This window comes from Dermacentor albipictus, chromosome 8 (genome assembly GCF_038994185.2).
Source record: "Dermacentor albipictus isolate Rhodes 1998 colony chromosome 8, USDA_Dalb.pri_finalv2, whole genome shotgun sequence".
In the NCBI taxonomy this organism is placed as follows: Eukaryota; Metazoa; Arthropoda; class Arachnida; order Ixodida; family Ixodidae; genus Dermacentor; species Dermacentor albipictus.
In genome coordinates this window covers 124,414,898-124,433,790 of record NC_091828.1, presented here as the reverse complement: position 1 = coordinate 124,433,790, position 18,893 = coordinate 124,414,898, and the positions used below count along the sequence as shown (strand labels likewise).

At 45.2% G+C, this 18,893-nt stretch overlaps 1 protein-coding gene across 1 annotated transcript; it reads left to right on the top strand.

Moving 5' to 3' along the window:
- Window positions 1-522: 522 nt before the first annotated feature.
- LOC135918342 (dynein axonemal assembly factor 5-like) lies at window positions 523-15,051 on the top strand. The gene is made up of 10 exons (XM_065452016.2): window positions 523-1,186; window positions 2,373-2,565; window positions 4,158-4,231; window positions 4,627-4,856; window positions 7,558-7,755; window positions 9,303-9,446; window positions 11,122-11,284; window positions 12,192-12,448; window positions 13,234-13,537; window positions 14,778-15,051. The coding sequence occupies exons 1-10, from the start codon at window positions 556-558 to the stop codon at window positions 14,840-14,842; spliced, it is 2,259 nt and encodes a 752-aa protein (XP_065308088.2). The 5' UTR covers window positions 523-555; the 3' UTR covers window positions 14,843-15,051.
- The last annotated feature ends 3,842 nt before the right edge of the window (window positions 15,052-18,893 follow it).

The following is an 18,893-nucleotide window of genomic DNA, read 5'->3' as shown; positions in this document are numbered from 1 at the left end:
TGAGATAGCTGCTTTATTTTTACTGCGGAGGAAAACTGTTTCGCTCTACCGATAACGCTACATTCAGTGCCTTCATTTCAGTTTCTTAGGCGAAACGTCAAGTTGGCGTCACGTTACGTAAGCAAAACTGGGCCACCGGCGCCATTTTGTTTGCGTCGCGCCTACGTCACGCACCGAAGAAAATGGCGGAATGTCCAGAATAGCGCCCCTGAAAACCTGGAAGTTAAGGTTGCTTAAGAGAAGTGTGATAAACAGCCAAATAATACATTAGTTTCTTAATAACAAGGTAAGCTGTCCTTTCAGAATAGAGGTTAGAGGCGGTTAGAGGCGACAGCCATCATCATCTATTCAAAAAAGACGCTTTTATTATCTATCCATTTGCTCAAAATATTTTGACTAGTTTCTTTGAAAATTGTCCATATATATACTTTTTTTTTCAAATCAAATACGTGAGAAATTAAAAATTAAGACTTCAATAATAGTATTTTATGCACCCTAAGCGATAAGCATGCATAAGCTGCGTTGTCAAGGGCAACCGCGGCGAAGCGTTGAAAGATGGCGGCGGACGACTTCCGAGACGTGCTGCTCGAGCTTGAGCGGCTCGAATCGGGGGACAAGCACGTCAGGAAACGGGCGCTGGAAAACATCTGCTCGGCCGTGAACGCGATGCATGGCGACCTGCCCGAAAACAAGCGCAAGGTGCTCGTGTCGGTCATCATCCGTCCCGTAATCGGCGCGCTCACCGACCCCACCGAGCGGTGTCGCGAACTCGGCGCTCAGTTGCTCCTCGACATCACGTCGGTGCTGCCTCTCTCCGACGACGTAGTGGCCCTGATTGTGCCGGCGCTGCGCCGACGTCTGCTCGCCGGCAGTGAGCCGATCACGAGCTGCGCGGGCGAAGTGGCCGAGGAAGTGCGCCTTCTCGAAGCTCAGGCGCTCACGCGGACGGTCATGGGCGCCGGGTCGAGGTGCGCGTCTCACCTGAACGACATCGTCATAACGCTGTGCGCCTGTCTCGTGGACCCATTCGTGGAAGTGAAAAAGGAAGCGTGCCGCTGCGCCGTGCAGTTGGAAAAGGCCGTGCCCAACCACTTCCACCTGCAGTGCGACTCCATGCTACCAGCGCTCGTTCAAGCGCTGCGACATCAGCATTCGGCGCTTCGGACGCTTGCGGTACAAGCGTTAGGTAAGAAGCGCGATCTGAACAGTTGGGGACATAGGCACAAACAGTCGTTCACATGTTGGTGGGATAGCTAACGGCAGATACACATATTACTTCTTTCCAAAGTTGCGCTGATTGTTTCGAGCGAGACCTAGCTACGCTCAGACCTAGCTCGCTTAATTCTCCACACAAGAAAAGCGGGAAAATGCCTATCAAGAAAAGGGTCAGACAAGGGGACACAATTTCTCCAACGCTTATCACTGCATGCTCAGAAGTGTTCAAGTTGTTAGACTGGGAAGGATTAGGGCTGAGGATCGGCAGAGAACGTCTCAGCAAACTGTAGTTTGCAGTTGACATTGCCCTGTTCGACAACACTGGAGATTAGTTGCGACAAATGATTAAGGGTCTCGGCAGACAAAGTACGGTTGATGATTAATACGCAGAAGACAGACCTAATTGTCAACAGCCAGGCAAGATAATGAGAATTCCTAATTTGCAGTCAGACTAAATTGTGCGCAGGAGTACATTTACCTAGGCCAATTACTCACAGGAGGATCCAGATCATAAGTAAATTTACAGAATAAAAATGGGTTGGAGGGCATTACCAAATTACGACCGGCTGCTTACCGCTATCCGTGAAAATAAAAGTGTACAGTCGTTAGCAAATGGGGCAGAGACTTGGAATTTAACAAAGAAGCTTAAGAAGTCAACTGTGCAGCAAGTGATGGAACAAAAATGATATGCACAACTTTAAGAAGTGGGAAGACAGTAATGTGGATTAGAGAGCAAATGGGCATAGCCAATATTCTAGTTAAATTTAAGAGCAAAAGATGGAGCTGGGCTGCACATGTAACACATAGGGCAGATAAGTGGTAGTGTGTTGAGGGTTACGCAGTAGGTGCTAAGGCAAAGAAAGCGCAGCCAAGCATGGCATAGGATTAGGTGTAGGTATGAATTAGCAAATTTGCAGCCATAAAATAGGGTCAGCTGGCACATCAGCCTATAAGCAGGCTGATGGGCCAGACAAGTAGGCTGATGATGATGACAACAAGATGCCACATCACATGTTAAAGTACTCACACATCGCATGCCCTCTAATTCGTTCCTTAGCACTTGTATGTAATTCTGGCTTGCCTCTTACTGACTCACAAACATCCTTCCACTGCCTAGCATTGGATGATCATACAGAAATTTTATTCAATTCTTGCAGGCCCAATTCTTGAGCAGAATGACTGCAACTCACTCACGCCTACTGTCATCTCATCAGTGGCAGAGCTCCTTGATGATCGCTCTCCTGCCGTCCGGATAGCTCTGGCCACGGCAGCGGCTAGATGGGTGGCTAAAACTTTTGGACCGGTGGCGCTGCCCATTGTGCTTATAGCACTTGCAGATCCTGTTGAAAGGTTGGTATGCACACCTTAAGGGCCTTACATTTTGACTCCCAAATACTTTCCAGAAAAAAAAAAAAATGCCGATTCAACTAACATCTTACAATCTATGTGAAGCGAAGCTTTCGTGAAGTGGACAATTAAATGCTATAAATTTGCCCATTTATTTCTTGTGGCTTTGGCGTAAAGGAAATTGGCACGCGCACCCGTGCTGCTCAGTCTAATGCATACGGCAGTCCTCTGAAAGAGCTAGTTCTTGTAGGCACGATAAAAGTGTATGTGTGACCGTGGCTTAAGCGTTTGAGCATTGGGATGCTCTGCTGGGAGCCTGAGGTTTGATCCCACCATTGGGTGCATAATGACATTTCTTTAATGCGTGAACTATTCGTCACTCAGCAGCCATGGTCAGAAAAGTTCGGGACGGTTCACAAAGAAAGCCTTAAAAACTGTTCGGGACTTCTGAATTGCCTTTTATCTTCCCAAACTTGCGCATGTTAGTCACACCTCAATATTAAAAACGCAGATATAATGGATTATTGGACCTAACAAAGTAAATCAAATTTTCCTCCCCAATATTAGCCTGTAATGAATGTATGTTTACAATGACTATTGGATATAATGAAGCTATTTTATGTTCGATGCAAGACTGTATATGATTATTTAAAAAAGGGGGTCACTCATGCAGCTTGTATTTTGTATTTACCCCAAGTATTCACGGTAGATGCTTCTTCCAAAAAAGAAGGTTTTCCTCAGCACACATGTAAGTTGTTACCATATTAACCTGACTGAATTGATAACGAAAAAAATAAAATTTGAAGCACTGAAGAGAATGTATCGCCACTGAAACTAAAATACAAGGTGAAATGCAAGTTGACAAGCACAACTCATTTTCAAGAAGGAAGCTCAGTGTAGTAGTCATCTCTCGGCGACGTTGGTTCTACAGCATGAGTTTTGGCACTATAGAAGGTTAAGCATTGCGGAAGCATGTTTGAATGTGTGTTGTTTCTTACTTGGCATGTGCATGTAAGTGCCAAGACATTGCAAACTAGCTGAATGTGCATTTCATCTTCCCACGATTATGGAATATTTTAGACTTTCTAGATAATACGTAACACACTTGCCACACATGGGTCACCGTGGTATTTTTGTGACACTTTAAGATACTGTGAAGGTCAGAGACAAGGAAACAAGTTGCCATCCCTGGTGAAACTCTCTGTCCACTTCTTGCGCCCCACTAGCTGCACCCAACCACCATACTTCGTTATTCGTTAACCCCTGAGGAAGGAACTGAGTTGGCTCCGAAAGGTTGGGTTTTAATAAGCCCACTATTGGTTAGAAACATTCCTAAATGTGGTTCCCAGCTTTATTTTGATGTACAAAAGTTAATTTGAGATTTACTTCTGCTTGAGAAGTAAACATTGGTACTGTTCCTAGTGCATTAAGTTTTTCATTGGTTACTGGGTGCGGTGCTTCAGTACTTTAGATGTTACCGCAGATAGAAGCATACATTTTAATTATTGTAGCTAATGACGTTAATGCAGGAGCAGTGACTGCAGTGTTTTAAGTAGCAGCTTTGCTGACAAAAAAAAATACATTTAATTTTTCAGTGTTAGTGCCAAAGCAAGTGACCTCTGGAATGCGGTCGGAAAACTGTATGCAACTGATCAGTCATTGAGGCCTGGTGAGTACTAATCACTTTAAGCATTGTTCTTTAAAACGCCTCATTTTCAGCATTATTCTCTCAAGAACTTAGTTTTTTCTCTGGAGAGCGCAGGTTTAGCTAGTGATTCACTGGCAAACCTTAGGTTAATGTCTTCTTTAGAAAACTTTCCTTTCATAAGGCTCTAAAGTACTGTCGAATGTCAATTTAAGTGAACATGTATGTAACAAATTATCGGGTCAGATAAAATAAATCTAAAATACATTTTTGTTTTGTATAACTCTCAGTGCCTAAGTAACTTATTACGTTTTTGGTTAGCAGAAGATTATGCTTACATGGTGATTAAAAAACTTGCCCTCTGGTGGGAAAAGCCAGCTACAAGACTTATTGTGTCTTTCGCCGACTCCTTCGTGCAGCTGTCGAGAGCGAGGGCTGTCGACTTCTGGTCCAAAAGCACCTTCCATACCTTATGGGCGTGACACATGACTCCTTACAAGGCTGGCGGCTGGAAGAGCAGCTACGCGCAGCTAAGCTCCTGTGCGAAGCCTTCCGACATGCCGGGGCGCACGCAGCGCCTCACCTGTGCTCGTTGCTGCCCACGCTCACAACTGTGCTCTGCCGGGATGAACAGGATCTCAGGCACTGGGTGAGGTTTAACTCCAATTTAACCAAAGTCGACACAACCCAACAAATATTTAGTGACATTGAAGACTTCATTAAATTGAAAACTCTTACAACGCTGATGCAAATATGATTATTTCATTCAAGAGCAAAAAAGATATAAACTTTTGTCTGCTTGTGCACTTATTATAGAGAGTGCGCTAGTGGTGCAAAACTGTCGACAGTACTACCAGTGGTTGAGTCATTACCAAACTATTAATAGTATCATTTTCGAACTGTAGACGGTAATCTGCTTAGCACTGAAGCAATATAGCAATACAATGTATTGCCACCATTGAAACGCCTTATGTATTAGGTGTGTACTGCAGCAGGGCTTTTCTCTCAGGCTTCCCTATGAACATTCTGCACCATCTAGCAATGGTGCCACGAAGCCTGCCCATGGCGTTCGAAATGCATGGCACACCGGTGCATGCACTGAGAAATGCATCAGATGGCAGCCGAGCTCCTCTCTCACGCTTTTTTCTGCACACACTGCGCCATCTAGTGGCGCTGTCAAAAAGTCTACATGTGGCATTCGAAATGACGTGCGTCGTGCGCCGATGCACGCGAACACTGACAGTTGTTTCCTCTCTGACCGCACGCCCACTGGCACATACTTGGTGACCCAAGTTGACGAGAGATTCATTGAAGACAAGGCACATACCCAGTGCATTCATTGCACAGCTTGCTAAAAATGTTGGCATGAAGGACGTTCATTGAAAAGTGGCAAAAATACCCATTGCATTTGTTGCACAGCTTCCTAAAGCATTGGGCTGCTGTTCTTGAGGAGCTTTTGTGCCGTGAGTTCAAGTCCATCCAGCAAGAGAGAAACTTCAGGTGTTTTCTAATGTAGTACATTCGCCTGGTCTAAATGCCGCTAGGCTCTTCTTCCGCTCCACAACTGCTACTGCACGGTGCTGCTCAGGACAAGCACCAGTCAGTGCCACCATAAAGTCTGCACTCGGCATGGGTTCGATTCCGCCGTGCATTGGAGAAATTAAGGCAATCATTTTTATCAATATAAATCATTATCATTCCCAGTGGCAATTACTATCTAGTTACCGAAGCTGGCGCCAAAGAGGTTCATTGAAGAGCTGTGCACAACTATACTGGCACATGCCCAGTGACCCCAATTGCTATCAAAGAGGCTCGTTGAAGAGCATCACAGACCGTGCAGCACATGCACGATGCTCCAACTCAACATGAAAGAGAGTCATTGAAGTACATAGCGATGCCCCGTACTCAGTTCCGCATGCCCAGTGAATCCCGTGAATACGCGCAAAATTGCCGTGCAACTGGCCACTCGAGGCACTTTGCGTGTACATGCGGGCTTCTTTTGCTCTCGGAAAAACACTTATGTTGCACGTATTGAGCAACAAAGAGCTGTATGAGGAGTATTTCATGTTGCTCGACAATTTTCTCACTGACACTTTTCATCTAATTATAATATTTGAGAAGTTTATTAATTTTGACTGATAACATAATTAGGCAGAATGCAAAAAATAATCTGAGTATCTCCAAGCGACGGCAAACAATGTTACCTTCGTTCTGTCCGGCTACGTGGTATTTGCATATTTTAAAATCTTGGTGCATCATAGTTGTGACATTGTGTGTGCACGCATGCCCACGTGTGTGTGTGTGCGTGTGTGTGTGTGTGTGTTATTAAAAAAAATGGCATTGAAAGAGTATGGGCACCGAGACTGAAAACTCATCCCTTTCCCAGCAAGCACAATGTATACATAGTTGAACCCTCCATTTGACCCGCAGTTTGAGAAACACTGAGTTAGACATGGATGGGTAAATGGAATGAAATAGGTGAATGGAATGAAATATATGGATGGATAGAATGGAAGGTACAAGGATGGGATATAGGAAGCAGTGAATCGAATGGAATGACTAAGTTGATGGATGGAATGGAATAGAATATATGCATAGATGGGGTAGATGGAATAAGTGGATAGATAGAATTGATGGAATGGATGCAATAGATGAGTGAAATAATATAGATGGGTGGATGGAATGGGATGGATTGGAATAGAACAGATGGATAAATGGAACGGATGGATGGATCGAATGAAATAGACTGATGGAATGATATATGTGTGTAAATGGAATGAAAGAGGTGGGTGGGATGAATGGAACAGGTGGATAGATGGGTGGATGGAATGTATGGATGCAGTGGAATACATGGATTGGTGGCTGGACTGGAATAGATAGGTTAGTAGATGGATGGATCAAATGGAATAGATACATTAGCGAAAGCTCTTGGGCCAGTTGGTGCATGATGAACTTGAAAAAGGGAGTACCAGCGAAACACAAAGGATGCGCACGCAAGAAAAAGGCATTGGACACGAACGGACGCTGGACTTTCAACTGCACTGAAATTTACATTGCCACACATAACTAGATAGATAGATAGCAGCAACAGATAGATAGGAGCAGCAACGAGTTGTCAGTCAGTCCACGCCTCTGTTATCCACACAAGCAGGTAGCAGTTGCACCAGAACACTTACGCCATCTCTTGTGGATGCTGCGTAACTATGACACCAACACTTACCATTGCGTGTGTAGCATGTGGGGAAGCAGAATGTCACGGGAAGCAGGAAAGCTGAGAGCGTCCCCACAATTTTTGTGACCAATTAACGAAGCAAGTACTACTAGATTCATTTTCTGTTTTTCACCTGCAGCTCACAAAGAGCCTGGAAACATGCGCCCGGTGGGTGGACCCCGAGAGCTGGCTGGAAGCTGTGTCGGTTCCCTTCTCAACAGGCGCACTGCACGCTTTGGCTGCACTTGTACGACCCTGCCCGCCCGACCGACTGAGGCCTTACGCACAGCAGTTTTTTCCCATTCTGTTTGAGTACTCGGGTGCTGCGGCTGATACAGTGAGTAGATGCTAACAGAGTAGCCATTTGGCAGTGAAATTGTTTGCGTTTTGTGCTTCCTGCCTGTGTTACTTCAGCCGTTGTGCATTGGGCAAGTGATCAATCCTTGTGCCGCCACGGTATTAAGTTGCCTTTGCAGACTGCCTTTCTTGCTGTACGAGATAGCCACTGATAAATATACTGTGAACGTGTTATTCCCAATTATTCGAAGTGTTGAAGTACTGTGATTTTCCTCGCCGAGAAGCGTCACACAAGAGAATGGGTTTTCAGGACATTCTTTTTTGAACACAGCACAGCCAGATGTCGAAACCAGTACTGCTGTTTGCGTCTCTATCACATTATTTCCCTTTAAAGGGACTGGCAACTAATTTTGATGGTACCCATTTTTTTTTAGTGCTACAGAAAGCTTACCAGTCAGTGTCCGATCCTAAAGTGGTAACATGGAAAATGTTTAATCTGAATTTTTTATCTGTTGTTGCCATTGAAATCATGACATCGTACGCTGGAACCACGCTGGAAACAGCGATAATGGGGCGCGATAGCGATTGTATGCCAGCATTGGTGGAAAGCAGACGACACGTTTGGCCCTAGCTGTAAGAAAATTATATGTTGTGTATCGAGCTGACGTTCATGTGGGTAATGTTTTCTGAAGTGTTGAATTATTTCTGCAATAATAGCCACATGCTTTCGTCATTTCCTGTCCAACTTCTTCTGTCAGACACAAGTCAAGGTGTTCTTCTTAAAGAAGCCAAGCCAAGTTTTCGAAATCGAAACAATGCTTTTGCACCAGTAGTGCTGTTCAGGTAGCACTGACACCCATTTACGGCACAATTGGTCAATGTCAATTTGTATTTCACAGAGAAATCACAGAACTCTGGGTACTCACTCACAAAGTCGCATGCATACAAAAAGCGCTCGTACACCATCAAGTAGTGAGGGACGCCACAGCTCCCCTTTGGTCTGCCAGTCCACTCATTGCCGCGAAGTCACTATCACTTGTTTGCGTAAACTGTTATAAAATAAAGTCCATACACCTATGTGATATTAAGACTATTATTTCAAACAGTAAATATGCTGCACATAACAGCTGACTTATATACACTAATCTAAGTGCATCCATAGGCTTGCACCGAGGTCTCACTGCCAGATGGCATAACATGCCTTTTTCACGATTTTCTGTTGCAATTTAAAATGATGCTAATTCCTGCTTAAATCAAGAACAGCATGCCCAATTCTATCACTATAAGTTATGGTCTTTTCATTTCCACCGGCACCTCATGACAGATTTTGAGCTGTTGTTAGTCTCTTTAAAATACCGGTCGAACTTCAACATAACGACCATTGATATAACAAAATAAATGTTAAATTTTGCTGAGTAACATGCGCATGCAATGAATACATGCCTATAAAAAACATCTTATAATACAACAAATGTGTTTTCGTGTTGGACACGACTTCATTATAATGTGTTTCAGCTGTAACGCTAAAACATACGCAGAAGCACATACGTACCAGTTGAAAACTATTGTGAAACTCCTGCCATGCAGAGGAGCCAACTTGAGGTGCTGGGAATCATGGATGCTCTGCTGTCATGTGTGTGTGACCCCATGGACCTGTCGGTGAAAGAGCTGCTGTCCTGCTGCCTGAGTATTCGGGCCTGCTCTTCTCAGGACGAATGTGTTGCCGAAAAGGTTTGTCTGGCAGTATGCGTGCGAGGAGGAACAGGCATGCATCTTTGTGGTGTGGATTCTGTAGAAGCTTATTTTCTATCATTGCATAAACGAGCAGGGTGTCGCCTTCTCAGTTGTTCATAAGTTTTGTGCTAACGAGTCAAACAACAGGACGTGTACAGGAACACTAAGTGATAGGGCAGAGCAAATATGGCGAATCAAACAACTCAGTTTGAGTAGAACTTATACTTCAGCTAATTGGTGCACGTTTCTTTACGATAAGTTTAGCAAGGCAAGGGATCAAACATGTGAGGGTTGTTCAATAAAGACTGAGACTAACGCTCTGAAATCTTTATTTCTGGAAATTATTCTTCGGCACCTTTATCCCTTTCTATATGCTCCTCAGTAAGTGAAATGCACGCGTCCCACCGTTTCCACCAGCCTAGATAACGTGAGTGAAGCCATCGTTTGGCACCTGCTTAAATATCGCCTATCATGTCTTAAGGGGAGACATGGATCTTTTGGCCTAAAAATTACCAAAAAATAGATTTGCCTTTGTAAAATTCCTTTTCTGGATCCTGCATCTTTTATTCTCTTGATCTGCCAAGTTTATTATCTCCTATGTCCATATTTCAAGCATACTATGTTAACTTTAAAACTGTAGGGTGGGTGATTATTTTGTCTTCTTCATTTTCTCAAAACACTAATTCTGCACACCCAGCATGTGTTTTACTGTGACACATCAGTACTTATACCAAATAGAAGAATAATTTTCCTTGCAGCATGAAGCTAGTTGTTTGGAGCTCACAAAATAGGGAGCAGATTAAAAAAAATTGCTTTACAGTTCTTAAAATTTGCCTTGTGTGATTATTGCATGGCCGTGTTCAAAACACTGGAGTTCAATCTGATATGAAACAAGTAATGATGACCCAATCATAAAAGTGCTTCCGTCATTGTGAGTCTTATGCTTTCTAATATTGATCCATGCACCATATGTATATTTTTGTGCAGTGTTTATTTCTCCATTGTTCTAGAAAAAAAAAATTTGCTTTTAGTTATCTCACTAAATAATGACTGTACAGAAAAAAATTGCATTTTAAAAATCGAAAAAAGAAACTAATGCATACAAACGTTTATCAAATTTGGTTCAATAGCTTTAAAACCCATGTCTCTTGTTCCATGTCGAAGCAATTTTTGCTGTGAGATACTTAACGAAGTCGGAGAGTGCCACCTCTGGACTGTAGGACGGGTAAGGGGAATGTGTCGGGAACGGAAAAAAAAAAGGAACATTACTTTAACATGGAGCAAGGCATAGTTAGCACATAGGGGACGATGTTTAGAAAGGTGGAAAAAGATGGTTTGGCTCACGTTGTCTAGGTTTGAGGCCTCAGTCTCATCATCAGTATCAGCCTTTATCTAACAACCGTTGTACAAAGAGAGATGGGACAATTGCTTGTATTATCTCTTGTTGTATGCGTGGCTGATTGCCTCGCACTAAACTTGTTGTAACTAGCAATTCAGTTGCATAAACTAACAAGTCAGCTAGGCAGGAGCTGTGGGGGAATAAGCGGGCATCTCAAGGACAGCAATAAACCTTTTTTTCTTCTTTCTTTTCTTCTGGCATCTTCGTGCTCGACTTTGATGTAGTCGTTACTGATCACGTAAACATTGAAGTGCATTTGCACCTCGTGTGCAGGTGTCGATGCTGCTGAGGCAGCTTGCGGACATGCTCAACCTCCCCTGCGTGGAGGACATGTGTGTCGGCTATGGCAAGGACATGATCCAGGACCTGTCAGAAAACCGGCCACACACCAAGACAACACAGTGGGATGCCGTGCGGGAGCTCGTCTCACTTGCAGGTGTGTTAGTCTTTTTCCTGTCTGGCTCTCTTAAGTTCTAGTGTGAAGAACTTTAGCCTTAATGAAGCTGGAAGTTATGATCATGTGTGCACCTGAAAAGTGCTGAGACAGAGTCAGGATAAGTTGATGTTCTGGAAGCCATGGTGGGAGGTCATTATAGCTTGTGTAGTATATTGGGGTCAGTTTTGCAATGCCCTCACCATTTGCATTACTGTCCAAAGAGGAGTAAACAGTGAAATTAAGATCACATAACTTTTAAAGTAAATAGCTTTCTTTGGCTCCTTCGGCTGTTTTTGTGGTTGGTAGTCGATAGTTAGGTTTGGCAAGAAGAGCGTTCGTTTGATTACTTTTTCTGGCTCTCTCTCACCCTCTCATTTGCTCGCTTGTTCGTTCTTGCTATTCGCTTACATTGACATTCATCGTCAATGGTTTCTGCACAATTTTTTTTTGTCCTTTCAGTTTTAGTGCTCCCTTTCTACCAAGCATTTCTCTCCCTCTGGCTTGCATAGCAGCATGTTAATGAATAGTTATACACCAGCAAGCCTCTTCACTACGTATTTAATAACAAACTTTCTTTCCCATAATTACATATCATGAAAAAAAAAAAACTTGCCAATATCGTCCTGTTATGTCCTAATGTACCTTTCCTTCTCCTTACTAAAACCTCAGGCCATCCTTACTCAGTTAAAGATTCATTCATTCATGCAGTTGTGGCAACACTTTTCTTAAGTAGGTCATGCTTTCTTAGCGTGCTACCATTGCCTTCAGGGCCAGTTCAGCCTAATTTATAATAATCCAATGTAGTGGCCTTTCAATACAGTGTACTTGTGTTTCACACGCATGCACAGCTGCCAGCTAATGCCAGAAACAAAAAAAACGGGATTCTTAACCAGATGAACCACTGCAGGTCCACAGAGTGGAGACCTGGTTCCTTCGCTCGTCGCGCTGCTCAATGCAGTCCAGCGGCGGCCGGAGTGGCAGCCCCAGGCAGCCACGGTGCTCCAGCAGGCACTCTCCTTTGGCCGGATGCCCCCTCAGTGCACCAATGCGGCGCTGCAGGCCTTGCTTCCGTTGCTGACCGCTGCGGGACGGCCAAGTGTTCCAGCACGGACCTCTGGGCTGCGATGCCTCCTCCAGCTTCTGGAGTGCATACCATCCCTGCAGGTCAGCCGACTGCTGTGGCATTACACCATGTTGCATCATGTAACCGTGCTATCCACATGGAATGTTTTTGACATGCCGATCTTGGTCACCTGAACCCTACTTAGTCTCCTATACGGACTAATTTTGGCTTTTTAATGTGATTAGCATTGTTAGGCTATTTTTCAGTGTATGTGTACGAATAATGTTTGTTTCCCCGCTCCTTGAATTATGGTCTTTGGAAATTCTTGAAATCCTTGAATAGTCCTTGAATTTTGAGTCAGATGTTCTGTACAAACCTAGTTTCACCCTCCAGCGGCATATTGGCTCGGGCACATAACATTAAACAAATCTTTATCGATGCTCTCAATAATGAATCTCCCACCACCAAATTACATGTACACCACCACTTGAATGAGAAGCCCATTAACAAGGATAAACATTCCCAAGGGATGGGTTCTGTCTGAATTTTTTTATGGCTATGACTTGGAGTAGCTTTTACTAAAGCTTTATCGGAATGTTTGGCAGTGCTTCATTGTGATGACTGAGGCAGCGATAAAGTTATAAAGCACATTCTTTGCCACTGTCTTTGCAACTCCGGGTGGTGAACTCCCTCCAAAGCTTGCTCAGTTAGGCTCACACATGAGTTTGAGAGAGGCCTAAGTTAAATGTACTTTATGACTAAGGCAGAATGAGCTGTGTTCATTTTACCAGCCTGTGGCTGCAAGCCTTAGCGCACGCACTAGTGCGCAAGCTATCACTGCCACTGCCCACACTAGGGGTGAAACATGTGCAACTTCTCCGGGCAGGTGTCGGGCGAGGTGGTGACTGCCGTACTGGGTCTGCTGGAGGATAGTCAACCACAGGTGCGCATGCTAGCATGCCAGGCTGCTGCAGCTTGTGTCCCCGAGCAGCTGGCCGTGCGGGCCCTGGCAGCACGGCTCGAGGACGACTCGCGCCAAGTACGCATGGCCGCTGCTCGTGCCCTCGAGAACCTCGCCCTGGACGGCCTCGAGGAGGCGCTCGACGCACTCGCCCTGCATGCCACCAGTGCCGGCAACGACGCAGCAACAGGAGGCAGCGGAGGACGGGAGAGCGCCGCTTCCTATCATGGTGAGCAGATAAAATTTAACGGGAATGGCGCAGAAGTACTTAAAGGTACTTAACATTCAGCGGGATGGGACACAGACAGAGAAGACCACGGGTCAGCATACTCACTCACGAGTGCGGTGACTCCTAGTTTCTCCACATTTATTTCTCAGCTCTGTCTGAGATAGATAGAGCATTGGCGAGTGACGAAGGGTGTGGGTGGACATGAGCATGAACAAGAGTGGGTGCCAATTAACGTGAGGATGAACAAAGGTAACTGATGGTGAGCTTGAACGGACTGTCATGCGAGTGACTTGGCGAGTGTGAGTGGACATATGTGTGTATGTGAGTGAGAGCTAGTGAGTGGGAGCAAACGCAAGTATGAGCTTGAGTGGGGGCCAGAAAATGTGATTGGAAGCGACTACGAATGCGAGTTTCGGTGAGCATGAGTAGGAATGCAGGTGAATGTCAACAAGAGTGAGTACACGTGAGTTCAGGTGAGTACGGAGCCTGAAAAAATATTGGCGAGTGAGTGTGAACAGGCATCCACTTATTCTGACGACGTATTGACAGGACATACGATGAAGTGCTGCGTTATGGCGTTCCTTCACTTTGTGTCACGTCTTTGCACAGTTTCTTTTTTTTTTCTTAGTTCTAATTCAACGTTCGGCTGAAATCGGTGGAACTTTTTTAAGTGATCGGAGCTTCCCCAAGTTACTCCTGATGAATGAATCAAAGTAGCTATGGAATGTTGGTTTGAACATAGTAAATGTGGTCGGTTTGTGCCTTTTATAATCAGTCCAATTTCAAGCTCAGAGATAGGATGGAACATATGACACCACAGAATGCTGTCACCTGTTCAATCCCTACATCTCATTTCTGTACCATTCTCATTGAAGACGCATAGCCAACTGGCCAAGACCTTCACAGTTCTAAATGTTTAAACTGCCTACCATTATGTCTACCAAACTGCCTACCATGTGCAGCAGGAGATTAGCAACCACGTGACATTGACTTGCCATGTGGAATGAAGAAAGAGAACTACACAGAAATAGACACTGCTTCGTTTTTTTTTTTTTGATGTAGCTGTGTTTGTTCTGCAGTGTAATTCGATGATGCATCACAAATGAACTCAAAACAGCGCCATGTTGGCTGTTCATAGTTTCGCAAACATCTTATAGGGTGCTGTCTTGTAACAGCCCGAATTTCAATTTCCAGGTGACATAACTTTTCACGGCCATTTGCACCCTTCTGTCTTTTTCAGAGGCTCTCAGCCGATTCTCCGACACGAGTTCGCAGCTGGAAATGGAGGAAGGTTTGCCCGGCTGAACAAGCATGCTTCCAAACCTTGTTTAGGAAGCACATCGTACTACATGGCAACCAGGTCCGCAACTCTCATAAAAACTGCCCCATTTCATCCACCTGTCAGCTACCAGTATTGAAAAAAACAAAAAGCAAAGGAAACTGTTTGTTCCACTGTCAAACTGCTGTTGCAACAGAATCCCCCCCTTTATTTTTAATTGTCATGCTTTGGCACATGTACACGGTCGTCCACTTCCAATTTGAACACAGCTCCGGGCGGCCGGCGAGGCCGGCGCTCCGCGGAGCGCCGCTCGTGGGCGCCGGGGTAACTAACGCGCCGGCGCACTGGCAGCCACAGGCCTGGCCTCAGCCGCCAGCACACACTAGTGCAGACGCGCTGTAGCAGACGACGCGGCTCCGGCCACGCTTGTGGCGGCCAGTGCGCCGGCGCGTTAGTTACCCTGGCGCCCACGAGCGGCGCTCCGCGGAGCGCCGGCGTCGCCGGCCGCCCGGAGCCGTGTTCAAATTGGAAGTGGACGACCGTGTACATAGCTCAGCATTGAATAATGCTTTCTTTTAGTTCCATCTGTCGTGGCATTGCGTTGTGAACTGGAGACTTCCACAGTTCCCGGTTGAGTCCGTTGTTTAAGTTAATGAGAGAGAGAAAATATGTGTTTAATGTTGCTGCCAAGATCCGGTATTTTTCAGCACCCTTTAAAGCAGTCAGCAGTTTCATTACACGTGCATTGTACAACTCCCAGAGTTTCTTGAACTGTCTCAATTGTTCAGCTGTCTGCTAGTGGCCTCTGAAAGATGACTCTGTTGACATAATGTGTTTACAAGGTTGATGGCATCTCCCTTGTTTGCCCCTAAAAGTGCTCCGCAGTAGAAGATAGTGCAAATAACGCACACGATACTGATCGTGACACTTTATCAGTGTGGTAGTTAACTTACAGTTCTCTCTTATGAGTAAAAAAGAAAGCAGAAATGGACTGGTAGCCGTCACAGACTGAGCGTACTCATGAATGCTGTGCATTAGGTTCCACAAGGAATGAACTTAGAACAGTCAAAAATGAGTACATTGTGTACCTGCAGTTAGGAACTGTGAGTGGCATGTTAGGTTAGGCTAGGCATTAGAAAAACTGCTGGCCACAACAATGTTAATAGTTGCTGTTAAACATAGACAGTGCTCAGAAGCAGCAGCCATGGGGCATTCTGTATACAAGGTGCAGCAATATGAATGGGAACACCCCAATTTGTGCTCCAGACTGTTAAACGTCCTTGCCTTTTTTGTGGCCAAATGACAAGGTGCCATGAAGTACTTACGGCGTTTTTCACTTGTCGATTCGGAGCAGGATTTCTTTGCTCTGTGGCAATGAATCCGAATTTCACTGGTCGATCTGGAGCAGGTTCGCGCTTTCCGCTGGTCGTTTCAGATCAACTCGCTCCGCGCTGGATCGCTCTCACTTGCTCCGCCACCGAGGCACGGATTCAGGCAGAAATAACTCGCATCACTTCCGTCTTAAAGCAAAATCGGTACCCGGTTGGTACGCACAACATTGTGTTGCTTCGCAAAATGGCTGCGTTCGGTGCAGCTGCAGAAGCCGCGTTTAGTGATGAGAGCTCGGACGACAGCGATTATGAGGCGACGCAGGTGCTGTACGAAGCTTTTTATGCATGTTGTCCACGCAAAATCCTTGCGGGTGTGACATGGAAATGACGGACTCTGCGACTTCCGCAGTCAAATTACTCACGGGGGACTGCGGGGGACGGCGACTTTGGCTGCCGTGGAAACGAACGGAGCGGAAGTCAGGCATGGCTTCCGGATCCGGTTTGTGTCACATGTACGCAGACTTCCTGTGTGATCCTCCGCGGAGTGTTTTTGCGCTTCACTGGCCGATTCGGATTTGTGAAACCCGAACGCTCACTCAAGGATTTCGGTGGCCACTCCAGATCGACCAGTGAAAAACGCCAATACTTGAATGAGGTGTCATTAGCATACGCCTGCAAGTGGTATTCTAACTCTTGCTTCTGCAGTACCTGTTCACTGAGTATTGAGTAGACGTTCCATTTCATATATATGGCCCCTGTAAATGAACAGAGCTCGACCCCGATAGCACAGACGATACCCTTGACCTATAGACTTCTCTTCTGGCGTCAGTTCCCTTTGATGAACTGCATGCATTCTTGCATTTGGTCTCCCATACCAGCCCACTTTAGCTCAAACCTATTCAAAGCTGTTGGAGTTGCAAAGGAAACAGATCTTGCTGGTTCTTTGTAGAGGCCGGCCCCGGTAGTGCTGTGAAGTCAATAGCTCCAGCGTTGAGCCTACTGTCTGTACAGTAGAAGGCTGATCCATTGATCCGTGCCACAAAGTCCATTGCATTACCGTGAACAATCGGGGCACTGCTCAGTGCAGTCTGCTACGTTAGATTAGCGCAGTGCAGCAAACCTGTGCCAACTTAACTCATTTGTTGTGCAGGGTTATCACGTGCAGTAAACATCAATTCACTGCACTCAGAGGACTGAGGACTAGCCAGTCAGGCTTTTATCTTAGTGCAATCCTTTACTACTGCAGTGTTGCTCTAGACACAGAGTGTAACAGCAGTCTACAGCGAAATGTTGGCAATAAAGAGAAGTGTTTAAAAAGCCTTGATCGCCATTTTGTGTTGTCTTTTAGTTCAGTCAACCGTGACGATGGTGTTGAACTGTTTTTGGAATATTATGATAGTATGCATTGAAATGCTGACACTCAAAACAAGTACCCAGCAAGTGTCACTGTTCTTACTGATGTTACAGGCTCCAGAAAGCTAGAGAAAACAAACACTGGAACCTGAAAGACACAGATGCCAACTAGCAACAGCTCATCATATTTAACATACCCATTTTCTCAACTATTTTTGCCACATTTTGGATGACAAGTTGATATACATATGTCATAAGCACAGCAGTGAAGAAAGCAACTCAAGCAAACGTATAGGGTTATGTGCCATACAAAAAATTAAATAGCAAAAGCACACTGACATGGCACTGGGTGCAGTGTTGCCCATCCCTGAAGAAAGCCATTGTTTGCAGTGTGCCTGGAAATAAGGAACGACGACCTCAGACCTGCCAAAGATGAACTTGGTTCTTGATAACTTCAAGAATTGTAGATGTTCACTCACATGAAAACTAGAATGTCACATGAAATCATGGTAGCTTCCAGTTGATGATGGAGTGACGACAATGACAGCATGACGGCTCACAAATTTTGGACACAGGCTCAAATTTTGGTTAGGACAAATAGCACAGCTTCCTGTTCTCTCGACATCCTATGGGAAGATAGAGTGATAAGGGAAACCACACGAAAGTTTGCTGAAGCATCTGTAGCAGCTACAGCTGTAAATTACAGTAGAACCTCGTGGAGATATTCGCAATCGAGAACACAAAAAATGACCCGTTAGAGTTACATTTATGTTTTACTGGTTCATACATTCCCGGGAAACACAATCTTTTGGCACTTGCGGTCCGTACATTTCAAAACGCAATCGTATTGTAGCGCTCAACGCTGCAATGTAAGGATGCTAAAGTTGGCGCTCTCGGCGAGCACCTTGGTGTCGGCAGCACATAGTCGATGTGCAAGCACGGCACAAGCAATTCTGTTCTAGAAGCCGGCTACGCTTGTCCTCTTGTTCTGGTGCTCCGCAGCCACCCCTACAGTTCCCGACAGTATGTATGACACATTTTCCGGCCGCTGGATTCCATGTAAACAAGAAAATGTGCAAAGCATGTGCGGTCAAGAATAGTAGCTGCCCACCGCATCAGCTTCCCTACAATACTCGCCCACTCATATGGCGTGAAAACGCCAGAACACACTCAGTTTCTTATTCCGGTACCAGCAAATATCGTCCTAGGTTGTCACTCGCTGCCAAACCTATTGTGATAAGCATCTTCACCTACTCGTTTTACAGGGATACAGTGACATTGGAAGCATACTGTGTGCTTCTTGTAGGTGATAACCCAAACATGCCACCGTTTCCTGGTGCAGGCGGCGTGATGCGAGCGTCGTGTTTCGCTCCAGTGGCATTTGGAATCGCTC